General features: G+C 44.8%; 1 protein-coding gene across 1 annotated transcript; it reads right to left on the bottom strand.

The window, feature by feature from the left end:
- Positions 1-572: 572 nt before the first annotated feature.
- On the bottom strand, positions 573-14,864 carry AMER1 (APC membrane recruitment protein 1). Its single transcript, XM_040405052.1, has 3 exons — positions 14,763-14,864; positions 9,015-9,165; positions 573-4,402 (listed from the first exon to the last, which is right to left on the bottom strand). Exon 3 carries the CDS (start codon positions 4,301-4,303, stop codon positions 1,040-1,042), a length of 3,264 nt encoding a protein of 1,087 aa, XP_040260986.1. The 5' UTR covers positions 4,304-4,402; positions 9,015-9,165; positions 14,763-14,864; the 3' UTR covers positions 573-1,039.
- Positions 14,865-17,488: the final 2,624 nt, after the last annotated feature.

A 17,488-nucleotide genomic window follows, 5' to 3' on the forward strand; every position in this document is an offset into this window, starting at 1 on the left:
GATTAAAGCCAGGTCCTCCCCAGAAGTTGATAACAGTGCCTGGGCTGTGTGCATCCTGTCACCGGGATTGTGTGTATAGAGCTGAGGACATGGGTTGTTAGATGGCCGCTAGCACATCCGCAATATCCAGCCCCATAGCTCTGTGTGCTTTTATTGTGTAAAAAAAACTGATTTGATACATATGCAAATTAACCTGAGATAAGTCCTGTATGTGAGATGAGTCAGGGACAGGACTCATCTCAGGTTAATTTGCATATGTATCAAATAGTTTTTTTTACACAATAAAAGCACACAGAGCTATGGGGCTGGGTATTGCGTATGTTCTAGCAGCCATCTAGCAACCCATGTCCTCAGCTCTATACACAAAATCCCGGTGACAGGTTCCCTTTAAACTCTTTTTTTTTAGTTTCGCAGCAGTTTCATCCAATTGCCCAATATTTGTCTTCAAGGTACAAACAGAATATCTAGACCGGACGTTTCGGTGACATCAGACCTTCATTAGCGGTCACATTTTTATCTGTTCTGGAGGAAAGAGCGAGTCTTCAGGGCTCGGATGTGCCTGAAGACTCACTCTTTCCTCCAGAACAGATAAAAATGTGACCGCTAATGAAGGTCTGATGTTACCGAAACGTCCGGTCTAGATATTCTGTTTGTACCTTGAAGACAACTATTGGGCAATTGGATGAAACTGCTGCGAAACTAAATAATAAAAAAAAAAAAAAAAAGTTTAATTGCAACACTGAAAATCTGTGTGCCTCAATTTCACTATCTGTATATGAGGTTTGACCCACCTCAGTGCTAGAGAAATTCATATCTAAACAGCCTAATAAAATAACCACAAATGAAGTGTGCTGGCAAACATGTTGCAAATATGAAGTAAAATAAATAATGGGGGGAAAAAAATAAAATAAAATTACATTTGCTAAATGTATACAAGACGTTTCCTCTGTTTTGGCTGGCTATTAAAGCCATGTCATATACTTTTCAATTCCCTAATAGGATTTCTAGTAAAAGCACAAAAGCCCACTTATATAATAATTTAGCTGTTTGAACATTCACTGTGACTGTTACTCCAGTCATTTGCTGACCGTCCTCTAAGGTCCAAACTCCCCTTCTTGGTTGGGTCAGACCTTTCCAGATAGTCTGGCAAGGAACCAAAGTCTTCTTGTTTGTGTTGTTGGGGCATTGCTTGTGTAATGCCCACTGGTTTAATTCTTGTTTGTTTTTGAGGGGTGTGATAATCATAACTGTAATCTATATGTACACCCCTCAGCTCTTCCAGTGGTGGGACACGGGCAAGGATCTTTGTAGTGTTTTCTCTAGAGTATCGAAAGGAGATGGAGTCCTCCTGAGACTGTCTAGTGTTACACTGTAAGAGGTCTATAGTGTTTGCCATCTGTCTAGTGTCCCCTGGCAGCTGGCTACTTGAGCTAGAACCCCGAGGCTCTCTGCTGTAGCCCTGTTTCAAAGGCAGGACTGGTGTGTAAGTTTCAAATTGTCCTTTTGTTGGAACAATCTGCTCCAAAAGATCACATCTATTAACAGCTGAAAATTCTCCAGGTACACATGATAATTCTTGCAGATGTGAAGTCTTTTCATCCTCCCAGGGAACAAGGTCATCACAGGATTTCAGGCCACTCTTGGGCATATGCAAAGCTCCAAGCTCTAGCTCTAAACGTTCTGTGTCAAGAGATTTACTTCTTCTGTTAAGTGAAAGTGGAACTGGACTTGAAGGACTTAGCTTATAGTGGTCCAAGTGACGAGGAAGACTTGTCACTCCCCAGTTATAGCTTTGGAAAGAATGATGAGAGTCCATTTGCAGCAGTTGTTCATCACACTCAGCTAGGGACTCTTGTACATAGCTGTGATCAAAACCCTCAAACGATGAAGCAACATCTTCGCCTGGACTTAAATCTAGCTGTTGCTCACACTCACCTTCATTTTCTACATCTACAATATCAAAGGTCACCATAGTAGGAAGAGCATTAAGAGTGTGATGGAATGATGAGCTTGAACCAGTGTTGCCGAGTCTTTCAGAAATGCTCGAAAATAACATGCCATTATTAGCAAACTCAACCAGTGTCTCGGAGAAGTTTACAGCCTGCTCACAATCGTTTTCCTGACTATATCCAGAAATGGAGGAAAAGTCAGAATCAAATACATTCTGAACGTGGTCCATAGGGGCAACATTTGGGTTGGAAAGCTTAGAAACATTCGTCACTCTTGCGACATTCTGGTCTTGAGTTCCAAGGCCATCGACATTCAACTCAAAACCAGAATCTTCTACGAAGCCATTTCCCTTGAGGTCCCTCATGTAACCATCCTGTTTTATAGCATCTGTTAAAGTGTCTTTCCAGCCAAGTTTGTCAGGTTGAGCATTTTGTAGTCCTTTGTCAGCTCCATCTTTGTTGAAATTTGGTAATACATATTGGTCCCTCATAAGGTAGTCCTTGTTTTTGCCAGTTAAGCTAGCAGTTCTAATTTCACATTCAAGGTTTTGATTTTCTTTGGAAAAAATGTCTTTACCTAGATGATCCATCCCTTTCATTGCTGCTTCTCGTTGCCTTTCCCAGAACAACAACTGTTTCTGAATGACAGCCAACCTTTCTTCTTCTGTCTCAGTTGCTCCCAATTTGTGTTCAATATTCTGAATTAAGTCATTGTCTACAGGAAGACTAAAGTCAAAAAACTGATCAAATATTTCTGAGCAGATGGTTTTGTTGTCGTATAGAGACTCTCCACCAGGAGCAGGGCTCATTAAACTGTCATCAGGTTCGTAAAACTCATAAAGTGCATCTCCACTGTAGCTGTCTCTGGGAAGACGTTCCTTTTGGGAAAAGCCTTCTCCACCATCGTCATCAGGGCCAGGCGTGTTAGAGTCATAGTACCCTTCATCACTGTTTGGAGCAGACTCTTGCTGATCACTTTGAGGAGTTAGCAATTCTGTGTTATTAAGAACACTCCTGTCAACAAAGGCATCTTCAGCAGCCATGGCGTAAGCATTAGGTTCCAATTCAGTAAAGCTTTTAGACATATTGTCATGTTCCTTTTCATCTTCCATTCCATAGCTGGCATCCGCTTCATTGCCATTTTCTAACAGTTGCTGAAGATACTCTTCTTCCATGTCATCCGGGGTTGCCATCTCCTCACCACCTCCTTGGTAGGTAACAAGGCAGGAGCTTCTCTTTGTTGCCTCTCTACTTCTTTCTACAGAAATGGAATTATCACTGATATTGTCAATGTCTTGTTCAGCAATGATATCTCCACAACCTGTAAAGGAGTCAAAACTCTTCAGGGATGAAACATCCTCAAACATCAGACTAAGCTGGTCAGCAGCTGAAGGAAGAGGATCTCTGTCAGATTCAGGTTTTCCACTCTCAGCAGATACCTCTTTAGGATCAGAACAATCAATAAAGCCATCCGGTTTAGAATCACTGATAGGATTTTGATCTACAGAGGGAACGTCACAGTTTTCTACAAGCAATTCATCAGTTTTTTGTGGTGGAATATCAGATATGCTTACTGAACAAGCTGGTAACTCTTCCTTCTCAGACTCAACAGTTACAGTCAATGAAGATATATCAGAGTGTAGGTGGCTGATCTTTGGTTGCTCACTGCTGTCCTGCAGACCACCATCTTCTGAGGAATATCTATTTAACTGCTCTAATATGACGCTCTGCGTTATATGGTCATATCGCTCACACTTTTCTGGGTCAAGGGTTTTGTTTTTTTTGTGACGTCGGATACTACTGAATAATCCCTTCAGCCCTTTCTTTGGTCTGGGAAAAGAGAACGATTTATCGCCATTCACCTTTTTCTCAAAACATTCTGTGCTTCCCATTGGGGACATGTCATGGTAATTAAAGTCAAGCTTAACTGGTGAAGTAATCCCAGAGTCAGCACTATAGGAGCTGGGAAGAGTACATCCTGGAGTAGAAGGATCACCACCATGATATCGGCTGATGGTATTATCTTTGTAACCTTCTTTATTATCCACAGCATGCACATCACTGATGCCATCGTGAGTCTTGCTTTTACTCACTGATTTCCTCGAGTTACCTTTTCCTAAACCTTTGTGCTTTCCTCCAAAGAAGCTGGGCAGTGTACAAATACTCTTTCTCCCGCCAAAGAATTTGAAAGGATTTTTTTTCTGCTTTCCTGAAGTTTGCTGGTCCACACATGATCCTGTCTGTATTGGGAGAATATCCACTCTGTCACATGGAACCTCATCCAGAGTTTCACAGACAGAAGCGGAGGACTTTAGACATGTAGATTCCTCTTGGCAGCTATGGCCAGCTTCCATGACAACTGTTAGGTATCTAATGGTGTGCTGATCAGAGGAGTGAAACTGCAGAAGAGCTGGAGCCCAGCTAGTACGAGTGGAGAAACATTCCTTGTATTCCTGTAGGAACAAGCAAAAGACAGAACCACCATCAGTTGGCTGCACAATCACATAGCTACAACGAAAACCACTTCAAATGCCTAATAAATAGAACTAAACTTATTTTCTAACTTTTCTAAATGTATTGTAACAAAAAGTGAAGCCCTACTTATTACAGATCTGTGGATTTCCTGAGTGATCACGTTACATAGCTACAGATGGAGCAGAGTTAACAGTCAGTCAACGCGTTAACTAGATGTGAGAACTCACTACATGTGACTTAACTCTGCTACATCTGGACATAGGTTGAATAAAGACAGGTTCAAACTCTCTCAGATAAAATGATAGGACATTAATTATAACCCTCAAAGGGGAAGAGAAAGCCACCAAGGGCACGCCACAGGCTCCAATGGTCTCTGAGTAAAACACTAAAAGTTATTAAAACTTATAGTAGTTGCTGTAAAAGCAGTTTCCACAATACAATTCAATGTTAAATAAATAAGGAATAAAGTGACTCCCTTCACTGAGGAGGTCAAAGGGATAAAGCTCAAGACACCCGTTGACTCTGCCTCCCCCGCCAGGATCGCTTGTAGTATGTTAGGAACAGTACCTATGGATTACTTTTTGTGGTCTCCTTTTATTATCATCACAGGTGGGCTTAATGCGTTTTTTTTTTTTTTTGGGGGGGGGAAGGGGGGGTTCAGAACACCCCATTCTTCAGGAGCAGTCATACAAAGTAAAAAAACTGCCTGTTTTTTTACTTTGTATGACTGCTCCTGAAGGGGGTGTTCTGAAAACCCCCGAAATGCATTAAGCCCACCTGTGATGATAATAAAAGGAAACCACAAGACGTAACCCTTGGGTACTGTTCCTAACATACTACAAGCGATCCTGGCGGGGGAGGCAGAGTCAACGGGTGTCTTGAGCTTTATCCCTTTGACCTCCTCCTCAGTGAAGTGAGTCACTTTATTCCTTATTTCTTTTAACATTGAATTTTATTGTGGAAACAGTTTTTACAGCATTATAAGTTTTATGTTTAATCGTTTTTATTGAGTTTGCATAGCATTTGTATACATACAGCTTATTTTTTGCAAAGAAAAGTTGTATAAAGAACAATTGGTATTACACCAATAACATTGTGGAACAATACAGTTGAGGGTGAGGCACAAACCCTCTGTTTGCCTCATAGTAAAGACAAAAGTCAGAAACATTACAGGTATTCGGTTTTGAGATCCTTGACAACAGGATTGAAGTCTGGATGCTCATTTTAGCAAGAAAATAAAACTAAAATATATATGAAATAACATAAAATTTGATAAAAATTGTAACATTTAAGGTCTCCTGTGCGATGCGGCAGCATTATAAGTTTTAATAACTTTTAGTGTTTTACTCAGAGACCATTGGAGCCTGTGGAGCGCCCTTGGTGGCTTTAGCTCTTCCCCCTTTTTGTTTTTATTTACGTATTTTGTGGAGTAGTTGGTCTACTCACCGAGCCACCACCGGCAGCCTCCCACTCTATCCACTGCCCACTCCACCCCCCTCATCGCCTCATGTCCCTTGTTATTCCGACATTTCCTTTTCTGCCAAAGGGATCTCTCCGATTAACAATTTTTTTTTTTCTAGATAAGCATCTAGCCCATTTTTTTTTTATTGCTGACATAGTACCGGCTATTACTATGTCTTGGGGTAGGGCATTCCATAGATTCACTACTCTAACTGTAAAGAACCCTTTCCCTTTTCTGGTCCTTTTATAAAGTCCTTGGAATGAATAAATCCTGTTCCAGTTCTTTGTACTGACCACAAATGTATTTCTACATGTGAATGAGAACACCTCTAAGGTGTCTTCCCCCCCCCCCCCCCCCCCACCTAGAACATGTACAATTTTTTTAAGCCTCTCATTTTAAGGCCTCTATCACACTACCATTTTTTCCCCGTTTTGCGGTCCGTTTTTTGCGTTACGTATAAGGTCCATATATGGAACCATACATTTCAAGGGGTCCGCAAAAAACGGAATGTACTCCGTATGCATTCCGTATCTCCGGTCCGTGCAAAGATAGAACATGTCCTATATTTGGCCGCAAATCAAGTTCCGTGGCTCAATTAAAGTCAATGGGTCCACAAAAAACTGAATGCATACGGAAATGCATCCGTATCAGTTCCGTTTTTTGCAGAACCAGCTATTGAAAATGTTATGCCCAGCCCAATTTGTTCTATGTAATTACTGTATATGCCATACGGAAAAACAGAACGGATCCGTGAAAAACGGACCGCAAAACACTGAAATAGCCATACGGTAGTGTGAAAGAGGCCTAACACAGACCTTCAACCGCATTTAATAATCCATTCACCCACCTCTGAACCCTTTGTAGCTCCCTTAATCCTTCATAGCAGGCAGTGGCTAAAACCGAGTCCCTTACTCAAGACATAGCCTTACAAGGGATTTATAAACAAGTACTGTTACATTGGGAACACCAGCTTATCTTTCTTTTTATACATCCTAAAATATTATTTGCTTTTGCAGCTGCTGCCTGACATTGAGTACTGCTACTCTGCTTATGTGTAACAAGTACATCCATCTCCGGGAACTCCCATAAAAATGAATGGAGCTGGTGCATGCATGCCCGACTGGCCGCTCCATTCGTTTCAGGGTGCTCCACGGGGGATGGCATCCCTGTTTTGAGATCGGTAAGGTTCTGGCGGTAGGACACTCAGTGATCTAATAGTTATCCTGTAGCCCCCAGATTAGAAGCCTTCAGCACTCCAGCTGCTGTGAAACTACAACTCCCATCATGCATACTTACCTGGCGGGTTCTTGTCACTCCCATAGAAGTGAAAAGAGGATTCTGAGAGTTGTCGTTTCAGAACAGTACCTAGGTTGCTGATCCCTGCCCTAGCCTGTGGAGAGGAGATAAACTTCACACACCTGGAACGCCCCTTTAATTTCTAAGGCACTAAAAGGGATGCAAAAGTGCAACCCATTTTGCTGAGGTCAATGAGATGACAAGGTGACTGGTCAGTGTCATCAGGTTTTTCTTCAATCTTTTTGAAGCAGTTGCAGAGCAGCAATTCCTTGTCCATGCGTTAAGAAATGAACACAGAAGAAAGGCATGCAAGCTATGGATGGCGCTTCTAGACATCTAATCAATGCTCAAACATGAGGACAAAGCAATCACTGGAGCATTGTCCTGTACAAGTCAAGACGATTCAATAGCAGTTTTGTGTTTCTATGTATTCTCTTCATCCTATAGAAAACAGTCACATAGGATTGTAGCCCCCCCCCAACCCCCACCGGCTGTATGGCAAGTAGCTGCAGAGGAACGCCCCACCCCCACAGCTATGTTTGCATCTACATTCAGGACTCCCTGTGCAGTTCCATCCGTTCTGATTGCAAGGACAACAAGGCCTACAGCAACAATGTGCTACTCAAATGGTTGAGACAATGAAGGTGCCCTCATGGACCCAACTGGAAAGGCCCCTTTGCACTGGCCAATGTAAATTGCTATTCTTCATTTTTTTTCTGTACGTGTAATAAATGCATCCAAAACTGATTGCACCCGTGCGGAAAATACTGAAACACTGCGTGCAAGACCATCCGTTTTTTCCTGAACAGATCCTGACAATCCGTATCGTTCATGTGAAAAAAGCCTTACACCGCCAGATAATTATTGCCGGGTTCTCGGCCCATGTAAAGGGCCCTTAAGTCAACGAGGTCTACCAAAAGTAGTATGTGTGGCATAGTGTGGCCTTTATTACGAATGGAAACCATGACACATGCACAGAGCTATTTAAATATGCACTTTGTCCAGCCAGTTGCCTTACGCCCCCGCTTCCTCAGCCGCTTGCTATATGAAAATGGAAGAATTTAAAGTATGTGTTCTACAAGACTATTTCAAAAACCTGCAAACTGACAAATGCTGTGGGTAAGCTTATACCGTGTTGGGTACAAAGCACAAGCAATGCACTGCACATTTTATGTCTGTCCCCCCCCCCACTCTGTATTCACCCCCATAAGACGCATTCCCCTCCCTAAAGTAGGAGTGGACATAAAATGTGCGGCGCATTGCTTGTGCTTGGTACCCGAAATCCGTATTACCTGAAGAGGGAGAGTCGGCGGCCACAGCGCGTGCTTGTTGATGGGAACGGCCACAGCGCGTGTTGTGTGGTAGGGAAAGGTCATAGAGACCAGCCGGCCCCTCTGGTGCTGGTTGATAGGGAACAGCTGGCCGGCAGATTCGCAGGAAACCGTTGATGGGAGCGCGGGAGCAGGCTTTCCTGCCACACATGCCTGCTCCTGTGTACGTTCCCTGGTAACTGATGAGGCACGGGAGCTGATCTGAGGTCTGGATGAGGGTCTTTTTTTTATATTGGGGCTCCTTCACATTGGAGTCTGAGCTGAGGTCTTATTGGGGTCTTATTAACATTGGGAGTCTGATTGGTGGTCTGACCTGAGGTCTAATGAAAAAATAATAATTCTTATTGTACTCCTCTAAAACCTGGGTGTGTCTTTATGGGCCGGGGCGTCTTATAGGGTGAAAAATACGGTAATCAAATTCATGCTTATGTCTTCTGATCATTACACTGTACAACTTGAAAACAGAAATAATAATTAGATACAAGTTAAAACCAGGCTTACTGTGTGAAATGCAAGTCAACGGGAGTCTTCAGCGTGAACGCAGGGGACCCAACAATCCAGATGTTCATCATCTTTCCCAACAGATACCTGATACATTGCAAGCATTCACTGTCACCACAGAGCCGTCATTTACTCTGGACACATCCTGAATCTACGATGAGAAACATTGACAGATGGTTAATGGGAAAATGTATGCAAAAAAAAACATCAACAGATCAGATGTTTATCGGCCTGGAGTAATACTGTAAGTGCTGGCCATCTAAACACAAAGACAAAGTCTTCATCAGCGCATGATGAGCAACACAGAGGAGCTCCTGCCCAGATGTGCCAGTGCTCGCTTCCTCCAGCCCACCCCCACCACCATGGCCTGACACTGGGGGGTCTCTACTGTACTAGGGGACAAGCAGCTTTTTTGTTTTGGCCGGAATTTTACATTGCTCATTCTATGGAAGTATGGAATCTGAAGATGGCCATACATTTTGGGCCCTGTTCACGGTTGCGTCTGAAATCCAGTAACCTGATTTGGCTGAGGATCAGATTACTGTATCCAGCACTGGCGGATGCAACCACGTAACGCTGGATCCCCATCAACTATAATGGGACCCGGAATATATGACCACAACTGCATGCAATGTTTTTTGCCCCCCTAAATCCTGGCACATTTTGCGGGGAGAGGACGGATCTCATTATAGTCAATGAGGATCAGGCGCTACATGGTCATAGCCGGCAATGCTGGATACGGTGAGCTATGGTGAATGGGGCCATAGATAGTTGTTGGCCAAACATTCGGCTGAACTGGATTGCCCCATACACATTAGCGCTCAGCCAGGGGAGCATGTCTTCTGAAAGGGGAGAGGGGAGTAAGCAGCTACTAGACACCTCTAGCAGAACAAAAAGGAGCAGGCATGTTGAAATCCAACAACCCAATCTTTCTCTGCCCAACTTTTGGACTGGGTTGGGACGGTCCCTATACATATTAGCAGATTTACTGCAGAAATTCATCTGAATGGGACTTGCAGAACTAACACCATTCAGACGTATGGAATTCATATTCAGTTGCAGAAATTTCTTCTCCAAACCTCATTAAACAAGAAGATGCAGGGGGTGATCGAGGCTGGGGTCTCAATATCAAAGACTAGGCCGCTCTTAGTTGTACACACGTGGTCTGACCTGCACGTGGAGAGATTCTGTGGTCTCGGACTATGAACACATGGAACCAGAGGTGCAACAGAGACCCACTCTCTGGGCTTATGGGTGCCCTATAAGTGAGCACCCAGTGACATCCTAACATTTGTGGTCGACCTGCGCAATGGCAGCTTTAGTGTGCACCGACGGTCACTCGGATTTCTCATAAAACTAGAGAAAGGAAATGTCAGGGACATGATAAATAAGTAATGGCGGCAGCAGGAGGAGGGTCTGGGATTCTTCCACAAGGTCTAACAAAAACTTCTCTGGAGACAAAACATAAAGGGAAAAATGGCACATGGAGACAGACTGTGAAACCAGAGAGGAACACGTGAAATTCTTCATTTATTCTGGGCAACGGTAAGGCCCTCATAAAACTACATTCAGCAGCTGTTCCAACAACCGGGGATTGACTGCAGCCATAACAAACCAATCTGATAGGGAGATGTAAGAGAGGGTGCGAAATGCGTTGCCTAAAGTCCAGGCGTGAAAATCCCTTCTACCCAAAGTCTTCCAGGGAAAAACCAACATCATCAATGACAGCGTTTTCCATGTGAGAACATAACCCACGGCCATCACTCAGGTCAGTCTTAGGCTACTTTCACACTGGCGTTCAGTGCGGATCCGTCTGGTATCTGCACAGACGGATCCGCACCGATAATGCAAACACTTGTATCCGTTCATAATGGATCAGTTTGCATTATTCTTTAAAAAAAAAAGTCTAAGTCAAAACGGATCCATCCTGACTTACATTGAAAATTAATGGGGGACGGATCAGTTTTCAATTGTACCATATTGTGTCAGTGAAAAACGGATCAGTTTGGCTCTACATTGTCAGGCGTGCCCCCTGCACACGGGTAATGCCCACACGTGCCCCCTGCACACGGGTAATGCCCACACGTGCCCCCTGCACACGGGTAATGCCCACACGTGCCCCCTGCACACGGGTAATGCCCAAATATATGCCCATTCACAGTAGTAATGTTTACACGTGCCCCCTCACAGTGTTTGCTTCTCTTTCTGGCAAAGCTACCTGGTTCTGTCCCGCAAAATTTATGCCATGTCTAGTTTGGCCCTCAGAAGAAAAATGGTTGGGCACCACTGCTGTAGAACATCTGAGGCAGAGAAGGGATAGTATGTACCAGTATATAGGGAGACGATATGGGTGTCATATTACGGATCCATGAGGTACAGACTGGGGGCACACACCCTTAGGGTACATTCACACGACCGTATTTCTGGGTCCGCATCAGTTCCGCATGTGGCCGGTACCTGTCTTTTGCGGATCCACAATTTGCGGACTGCAAAACACTTACGGTTGTGTGAATGTACTTCTAATGTAAGGGCTCTTTCACACCTGCGTTGTTGTGTTCCGGCATAGAGTTCCGTCGTCGGGGCTCTATGCCGGAAGAATCCTGATCAGGATTATCCTAATGCATTCTGAATGGAGAGTAATCCGTTCAGGATGCATCAGGATGTCTTCAGTTCCGGAACGGAACGTTTTTTGGCCGGAGAAAATACCGCAGCATGCTGCGCTTTTTGCTCCGGCCAAAAATCCGGAACACTTGCCGCAAGGCCGGATCCGGAATTAATGCCCATTGAAAGGCATTGATCCGGATCCGGCCTTAAGCTAAACGTCGTTTCGGCGCATTGCCGGAGCCGACATTTAGCTTTTTCAGAGTGGTTACCATGGCTGCCGGGACGCTAAAGTCCTGACAGCCATGGTAAGTGTAGCGGGGAGCGGGGAGCAGCATACTTACCGTCCGTGCGGCTCCCCGGGCGCTCCAGAGTGACGTCAGGGCGCCCCAAGCGCATGGATCACGTGATCGCATGGATCACGTCATCCATGCGCATGGGGCGCTCTGACGTCATTCTGGAGCGCCCCGGGAGCCGCACGGACTGTAAGTATACCGCTCCCCCGCTCCCCACTACTACTATGGCAACCAGGACTTTAATAGCGTCCTGGGTGCCATAGTAACACTGAACGCATTTGGAAGACGGTTCCGTCTTCAAATGCTTTCAGTACACTTGCGTTTTTCCGGATCCGGCGTGTAATTCCGGCAAGTGGAGTACACGCCGGATCCGGACAACGCAAGTGTGAAAGAGGCCTTAGCAATACATATTAGATGTGTGTCAGCCAAATTCACATAGATGGTTGAGTGCATGCGGGGTTCCCAACTCTCCTCTGGTGGCAGATGTCCGGGAGATGAGCATCGGGCAGTTTGATTTCAACATGTCCCATCCTTTTGTTCTCAGCTTTCTCCCTTGTTCAGAACACATACATGTTGCATACGGTATTTTCTGACAGAGCGGAATACGGCGTTTATACCGGAAAGCAGCTGGATCCCATTATAGCGAAGGGGGATCTGGCGGTGCATGGCAGTTCCTAGCTATTCCAGATACGGTAAACTCAAGTTAACCTGTTCCTCTGCCGGAACAGACTGCTGGAGTAGTTGCCGCATACGCGAACCTATAAACCTTAGTTCACACAGTCAGTTTTTGATCAGCGATTTCCATCAGTGATTGTGAAAAAAAAAAAAAAAACACAACAGATACAGGTCAAAAACACAGAACAAGTACAAATCTTTCCATTATACCTCATCTCTCTGTAGCCTCCACTCCTGGATTTGGCTCACAATCACTGATGGAAATCACGGACCAAACACTGACATGTGATTAAGGCCTCATGCACACAACTATTTTTCATGTGTGCTACTTGCATTTTTGCGGATAGAACACAGACCCATTTAATTCTATGGGACCGCGCACACATCCAGAATTTTTGCATATCCATGTGATGCAGATTAGGCAACTTTCACACTTGCGGCAGAGTGATCCGGCAATCTGCATGCAAACAGACAGCATTTGTAGATGGATCCGGATGCAGATCCGTCTCACAAATGCATTGCAAGAACTGATTTTTTTCAAGTTTTTAAAGGTCTGCGCATGCGCAGGACGGATCCGGCACTAAATACATTTGAATGTAAATTAATGCCAGATCCGGCATTCCAGCAAGTGTTCCGGAATTTTGGACGGAGATAAAACCGCAGCATGCTGAAAAGTAAAAAAGACTGAACTGAAGACATCCTGAACAGATTGCTCTCCATTCAGAATGCATGGATCAGTTTTTTCCGGTATTGAGCCCCTAGGATGGAACTCAGTGCCGGAAGAGAAAAATGCTAGTGTGAAAGTACCGCTATAGAAAATGTCCTGTTATACTTTGTATTGCGGACGAGAATAGCCATTTCTATTCATGGGAGTGAGAAAAACACGGAATGCTAAACCTAAAGGCCCCTTCACATGGACCACTGATTGGGACGTTTGTAACTGATAACTACCCCGTGTACTGGTGCTGCCGATCACCCCGTGAAAGCACAAACACTCGTTCTGCAGGTGAAAACATAGCTGATGTGGGCACCTAAATGTTTCTGGGCAGCAAACCGTCCTGCCAATCTGCTGACCCAAACCAATGAACGTGCATGGAGGACTAGCGTTTGCTCATCCCCATACAGCGCAGGTGATTACTGCATGCAAACGCCGCTCTCACCTCCTGTAAAGAGCAGGCAATTATTCAGAACAGTTTCCGATAATTGCCTGCCTGTGTAAAGGGCCTTTAAGGAGGAGTCCTGCCTTGGCGCAGACGACCCTTATGCTACGGACCTGTGCCCTAAACACAGTCCCAAAACTGCTCCATTCTCAGCCGCTTTCAGTCCTTATGGAAGTCCCGGAAAAAAAAAAAAAAAGCCCCATCCGTCTGTGGTCCCACCATTGCTGCGAGTCCTGGCAGGACGAGAAAGCGGCTGGGTCTCAGCAGTCACAGAGGCTAGAATGGTACATCACTGCTGTGACTGCTGAGTCCAGTGATTGGTCACAGCAGTCATAGCGCTTCCTGGTCCCGCACCATTGGTGGGATCACAGACAGGTGAGTTATTTTAGTGTCCATAGCACAGGGGCTGTCTGCTCCAAGGCTCAGCGACCCCTTCATGTGTCATGAATTGACTGCACAACACGTTAATACCCCTGCTACCGCCGGAGAAGTGGTCGACTAAAAGGGATTGTCAGCTCCTGTCCTCCAACAGCTCATATGCCCGGTATGCACATGGCCGCCATAGAATTACGGTCAGTGTGAGAAAACATCAAATCTAACCTGTAGGGAGAAACAAGAAAAATAAGACCTTCCCTGCCAGTGCCATGGTGCCAGGGGGGCACTAGGTCATAGAGAGGGGCCCAGCACTGGTGTAAAAGCTGCTGATCACAATACGCAGTGCCCCGCAGACCCTAAAAAGTTTTGGTAAGAGGCGCGCACACCCCAGCCACACTTATGGCAGATCTCTTACAATCTTCTCCCACTCCATGTTATTACAGCCCCTGCCAGCCTCACCACTCATCCTGAGCCCTGCCATCTGCTACACTAGTAGGCTGGCACTGGCGGGCACGGGCACAGTATAATGCGCACAGTCCCAGCCCCCATTGTAGTGGCCTTATTTACTACTGTAGTCAATACATCAGCGGGAGGGATTGGCTGCACACAGGAACCGTACGCGGCGTTTTTGTGCCTCTTACCAGCTGTGTTTTGGTGTAGGCCTCGGTGCCTCCGCAGTCTCCTGCCCAGACTCCCAGCACCGCAGACTGATGCTCCTGTACCAGTGCGGCCTCTACCTGACCACCACCCCCAGCTTGCGCTGAGTGACGTGCAAGCGAACCAATCAAAGCACGCAAAAACACCATCGGCTTAACCAATCGCCTACAAGCCGTAGAACCGTAAACACTCCTCTGATTGGCTCCCCCGATGATTGACAATAACTACAGCCAATGAGAAAAGAAAATCAGTTTGCCGTCCGTGTGAGACTGAGTAGGCTATGTGAGTGTAGTAGAGCGGCGTCAAGTAAATGGGTTCAGCCTCCTGTGAGGGGAAGTCACTGTGCGGACAGGGGGCATAGACACCTGCTGCCACCTTCTGGAGTCGCCACTTTTGCACATTTTGGTCCATGTAACTTTGTGATATTTTGCGTATTGACCTACGAGCAAGCATGTGCGGTGAGCTATATAGGCGTTGTCTATGTCCACACTGTTATGTATACATTGTATGTAATTCCCCTGGAGTGTGCTGCTGTGTACAGTGACATATGCCATCCACAGGCCCATATGCAAAAAAGTACATTGAGTGGCCAATATCTATGTGGTTTATAGAAAAAGAACTGCAGGTTGTGCGTCTTATACAGCAAAAACCTGATACAGATGTATACCAGTGTATAGGGAACGGCTACTTTCACACTGGCGTTTTGGCTTTCCGTTTCTGAGATCCGTTCAGGGCTCTCACAAGCGGTCCACAACAGATCCGTTTTCCCTTATGCATTCTGAATGGAAAATGATCCGCTCAGAATGCATCAGTTTGCCTCCGATCAGTCTCCATTCCGCTCTGGAGGCGAACACCAGCGTTTTGCTGTCCACCTGACGAAACTGAGCCAAACGGATCCGACCCCATTGACTTACATTGTGAGCCAGGACGGATCCATTTTCTCTGGCACAATAGAAAACGGATCCGTCTCCCATCCGTCATGGCTATAGAAGACATAACACAACCGGATCAGTTCATGACGGATGCATGCGGTTGTATTATTGTAACGGAAGCGTTTTTGCAGATCCATGACGGATCCGCAAAAAAACGCTAGTGTGAAAGTAGCCTCGCGGACCCATTCAGCATATGGAGCATCTCATGGCCTTTATACCCCCCTAGTGACCAGGCCCTTTTTTACAAATCGGCACTTCACAACTTTCACCGTTTATTGCTCGGTCATGCAACTTGGCACCCAAATGAATTTTACCTCCTTTTCTTCTCACAAATACAGCTTTCTTTTGGTGGTATTTCATTGCTGCTGACACTTATAGTTTTTCCGATATTAATCAAAATAGGCCGCAATTTAAAAAAAAAAAAGTGTATTTTTAACTTTCTCTGGTTAAATTGTTCAAATATAATTACATTTCTATACAAGTTTGTGTCAGAATTTATTGTGCTACATGTCTTTGATTAAAAAAAATCCAATAAGTTTATATTTATTGGTTTGCGCAAAAGTTATAGTGTTTACAAACTATGGTACAAAAATGTAAATTTCCGCATTTTGAAGCAGCCCTGAATTTCTGAGCACCTGTCATGTTTCTTGAGGTGCTAGAATGCCAGGATAGTATAAATACCCCCCAAATGACCCCATTTTAGAAAGAAGACACCCCAAAGTATTCGCGGAGGGGCATGGTGAGTTCATGTATGATTTCATTTTTTTTCACAAGTTAGCGGAAAATGACACTTTCTGAGGAAAAAAAAATAAAAATAAAGTTTCCATTTCTGCTAACTTCTGGCAAAAAAAATAAAATCTCCCACGGACTCACTATGCCCCTCAGTGAATACCTTGGGGTGTCTACTTTCCGAAATGGGGTCATTTGTGGGGTGTGTTTACTGTTCTGGCATTTTGGGCGGGGCTAAATTGTGAGCAACCCTGTAAAGCCTAAAGGTACTCGTTAGACTTGCGGCCCCTTTGCGCACCTAGGCTGCAAAAAAGTGTCACACATGTGGTATCGCCGTACTCGGGAGAAGTAGGGCAATGTGTTTTGGGGTGTATTTTTACATATACCCATGCTGGGTGAGAGAAATATCTCAGTAAATTCACAACTTTGTATAAAATTTTTTTAAAAGTTGTCATTTACAGAGATATTTCTCTCACCCAGCATGGGTATATGTAAAAATACACCCCAAAACACATTGCCCTACTTCTTCTGAGTACGGCGATACCACATGTGTGACACTTTTTTGCAGCCTAGGTGCACAAAGGGGCCCAAATTCCAATGAGTACCTTTTGGGATTTCACAGGGCATTTTTTACGCATTTGGATTCCAAACTACTTCTCACGCTTTAGGGCCCCTAAAATACCAGGGCAGTATAAATACCCCACAAGTGACCCCATTTTGGAAAGAAGACACCCCAAGGTATTCCGTGAGGGGCATGGCGAGTTCCTAGAATATTTTTTTTTGGCACAAGTTAGCGGAAAATGATCTTATTTTTTTTTCTCTTACAAAGTTTCATATTCCACTAACTTGTGACAAAAAATAAAATTTTACATGAACTCGCCATGCCCCTCACGAAATACCTTGGGGTGTCTTCTTTCCAAAATGGGGTCACATGTGGGGTATTTATACTGCCCTGGCATTTTAGGGGCCCTAAAGCGTGAGAAGAAGTCTGGAATATAAATGTCTAAAACATTTTACGCATTTTGATTCCGTGAGGGGTATGGTGAGTT

The sequence above is a fragment of the Bufo bufo genome, chromosome 8 (assembly GCF_905171765.1).
Source record: "Bufo bufo chromosome 8, aBufBuf1.1, whole genome shotgun sequence".
Taxonomy (NCBI): Eukaryota; Metazoa; Chordata; class Amphibia; order Anura; family Bufonidae; genus Bufo; species Bufo bufo.

Excerpts from the sequence above, each read along its gene's own strand:
- AMER1 (XM_040405052.1), bottom strand. The coding sequence starts at position 4,303 with ATGGAAGCTGGCCATAGCTGCCAAGAGGAATCTACATGTCTAAAGTCC.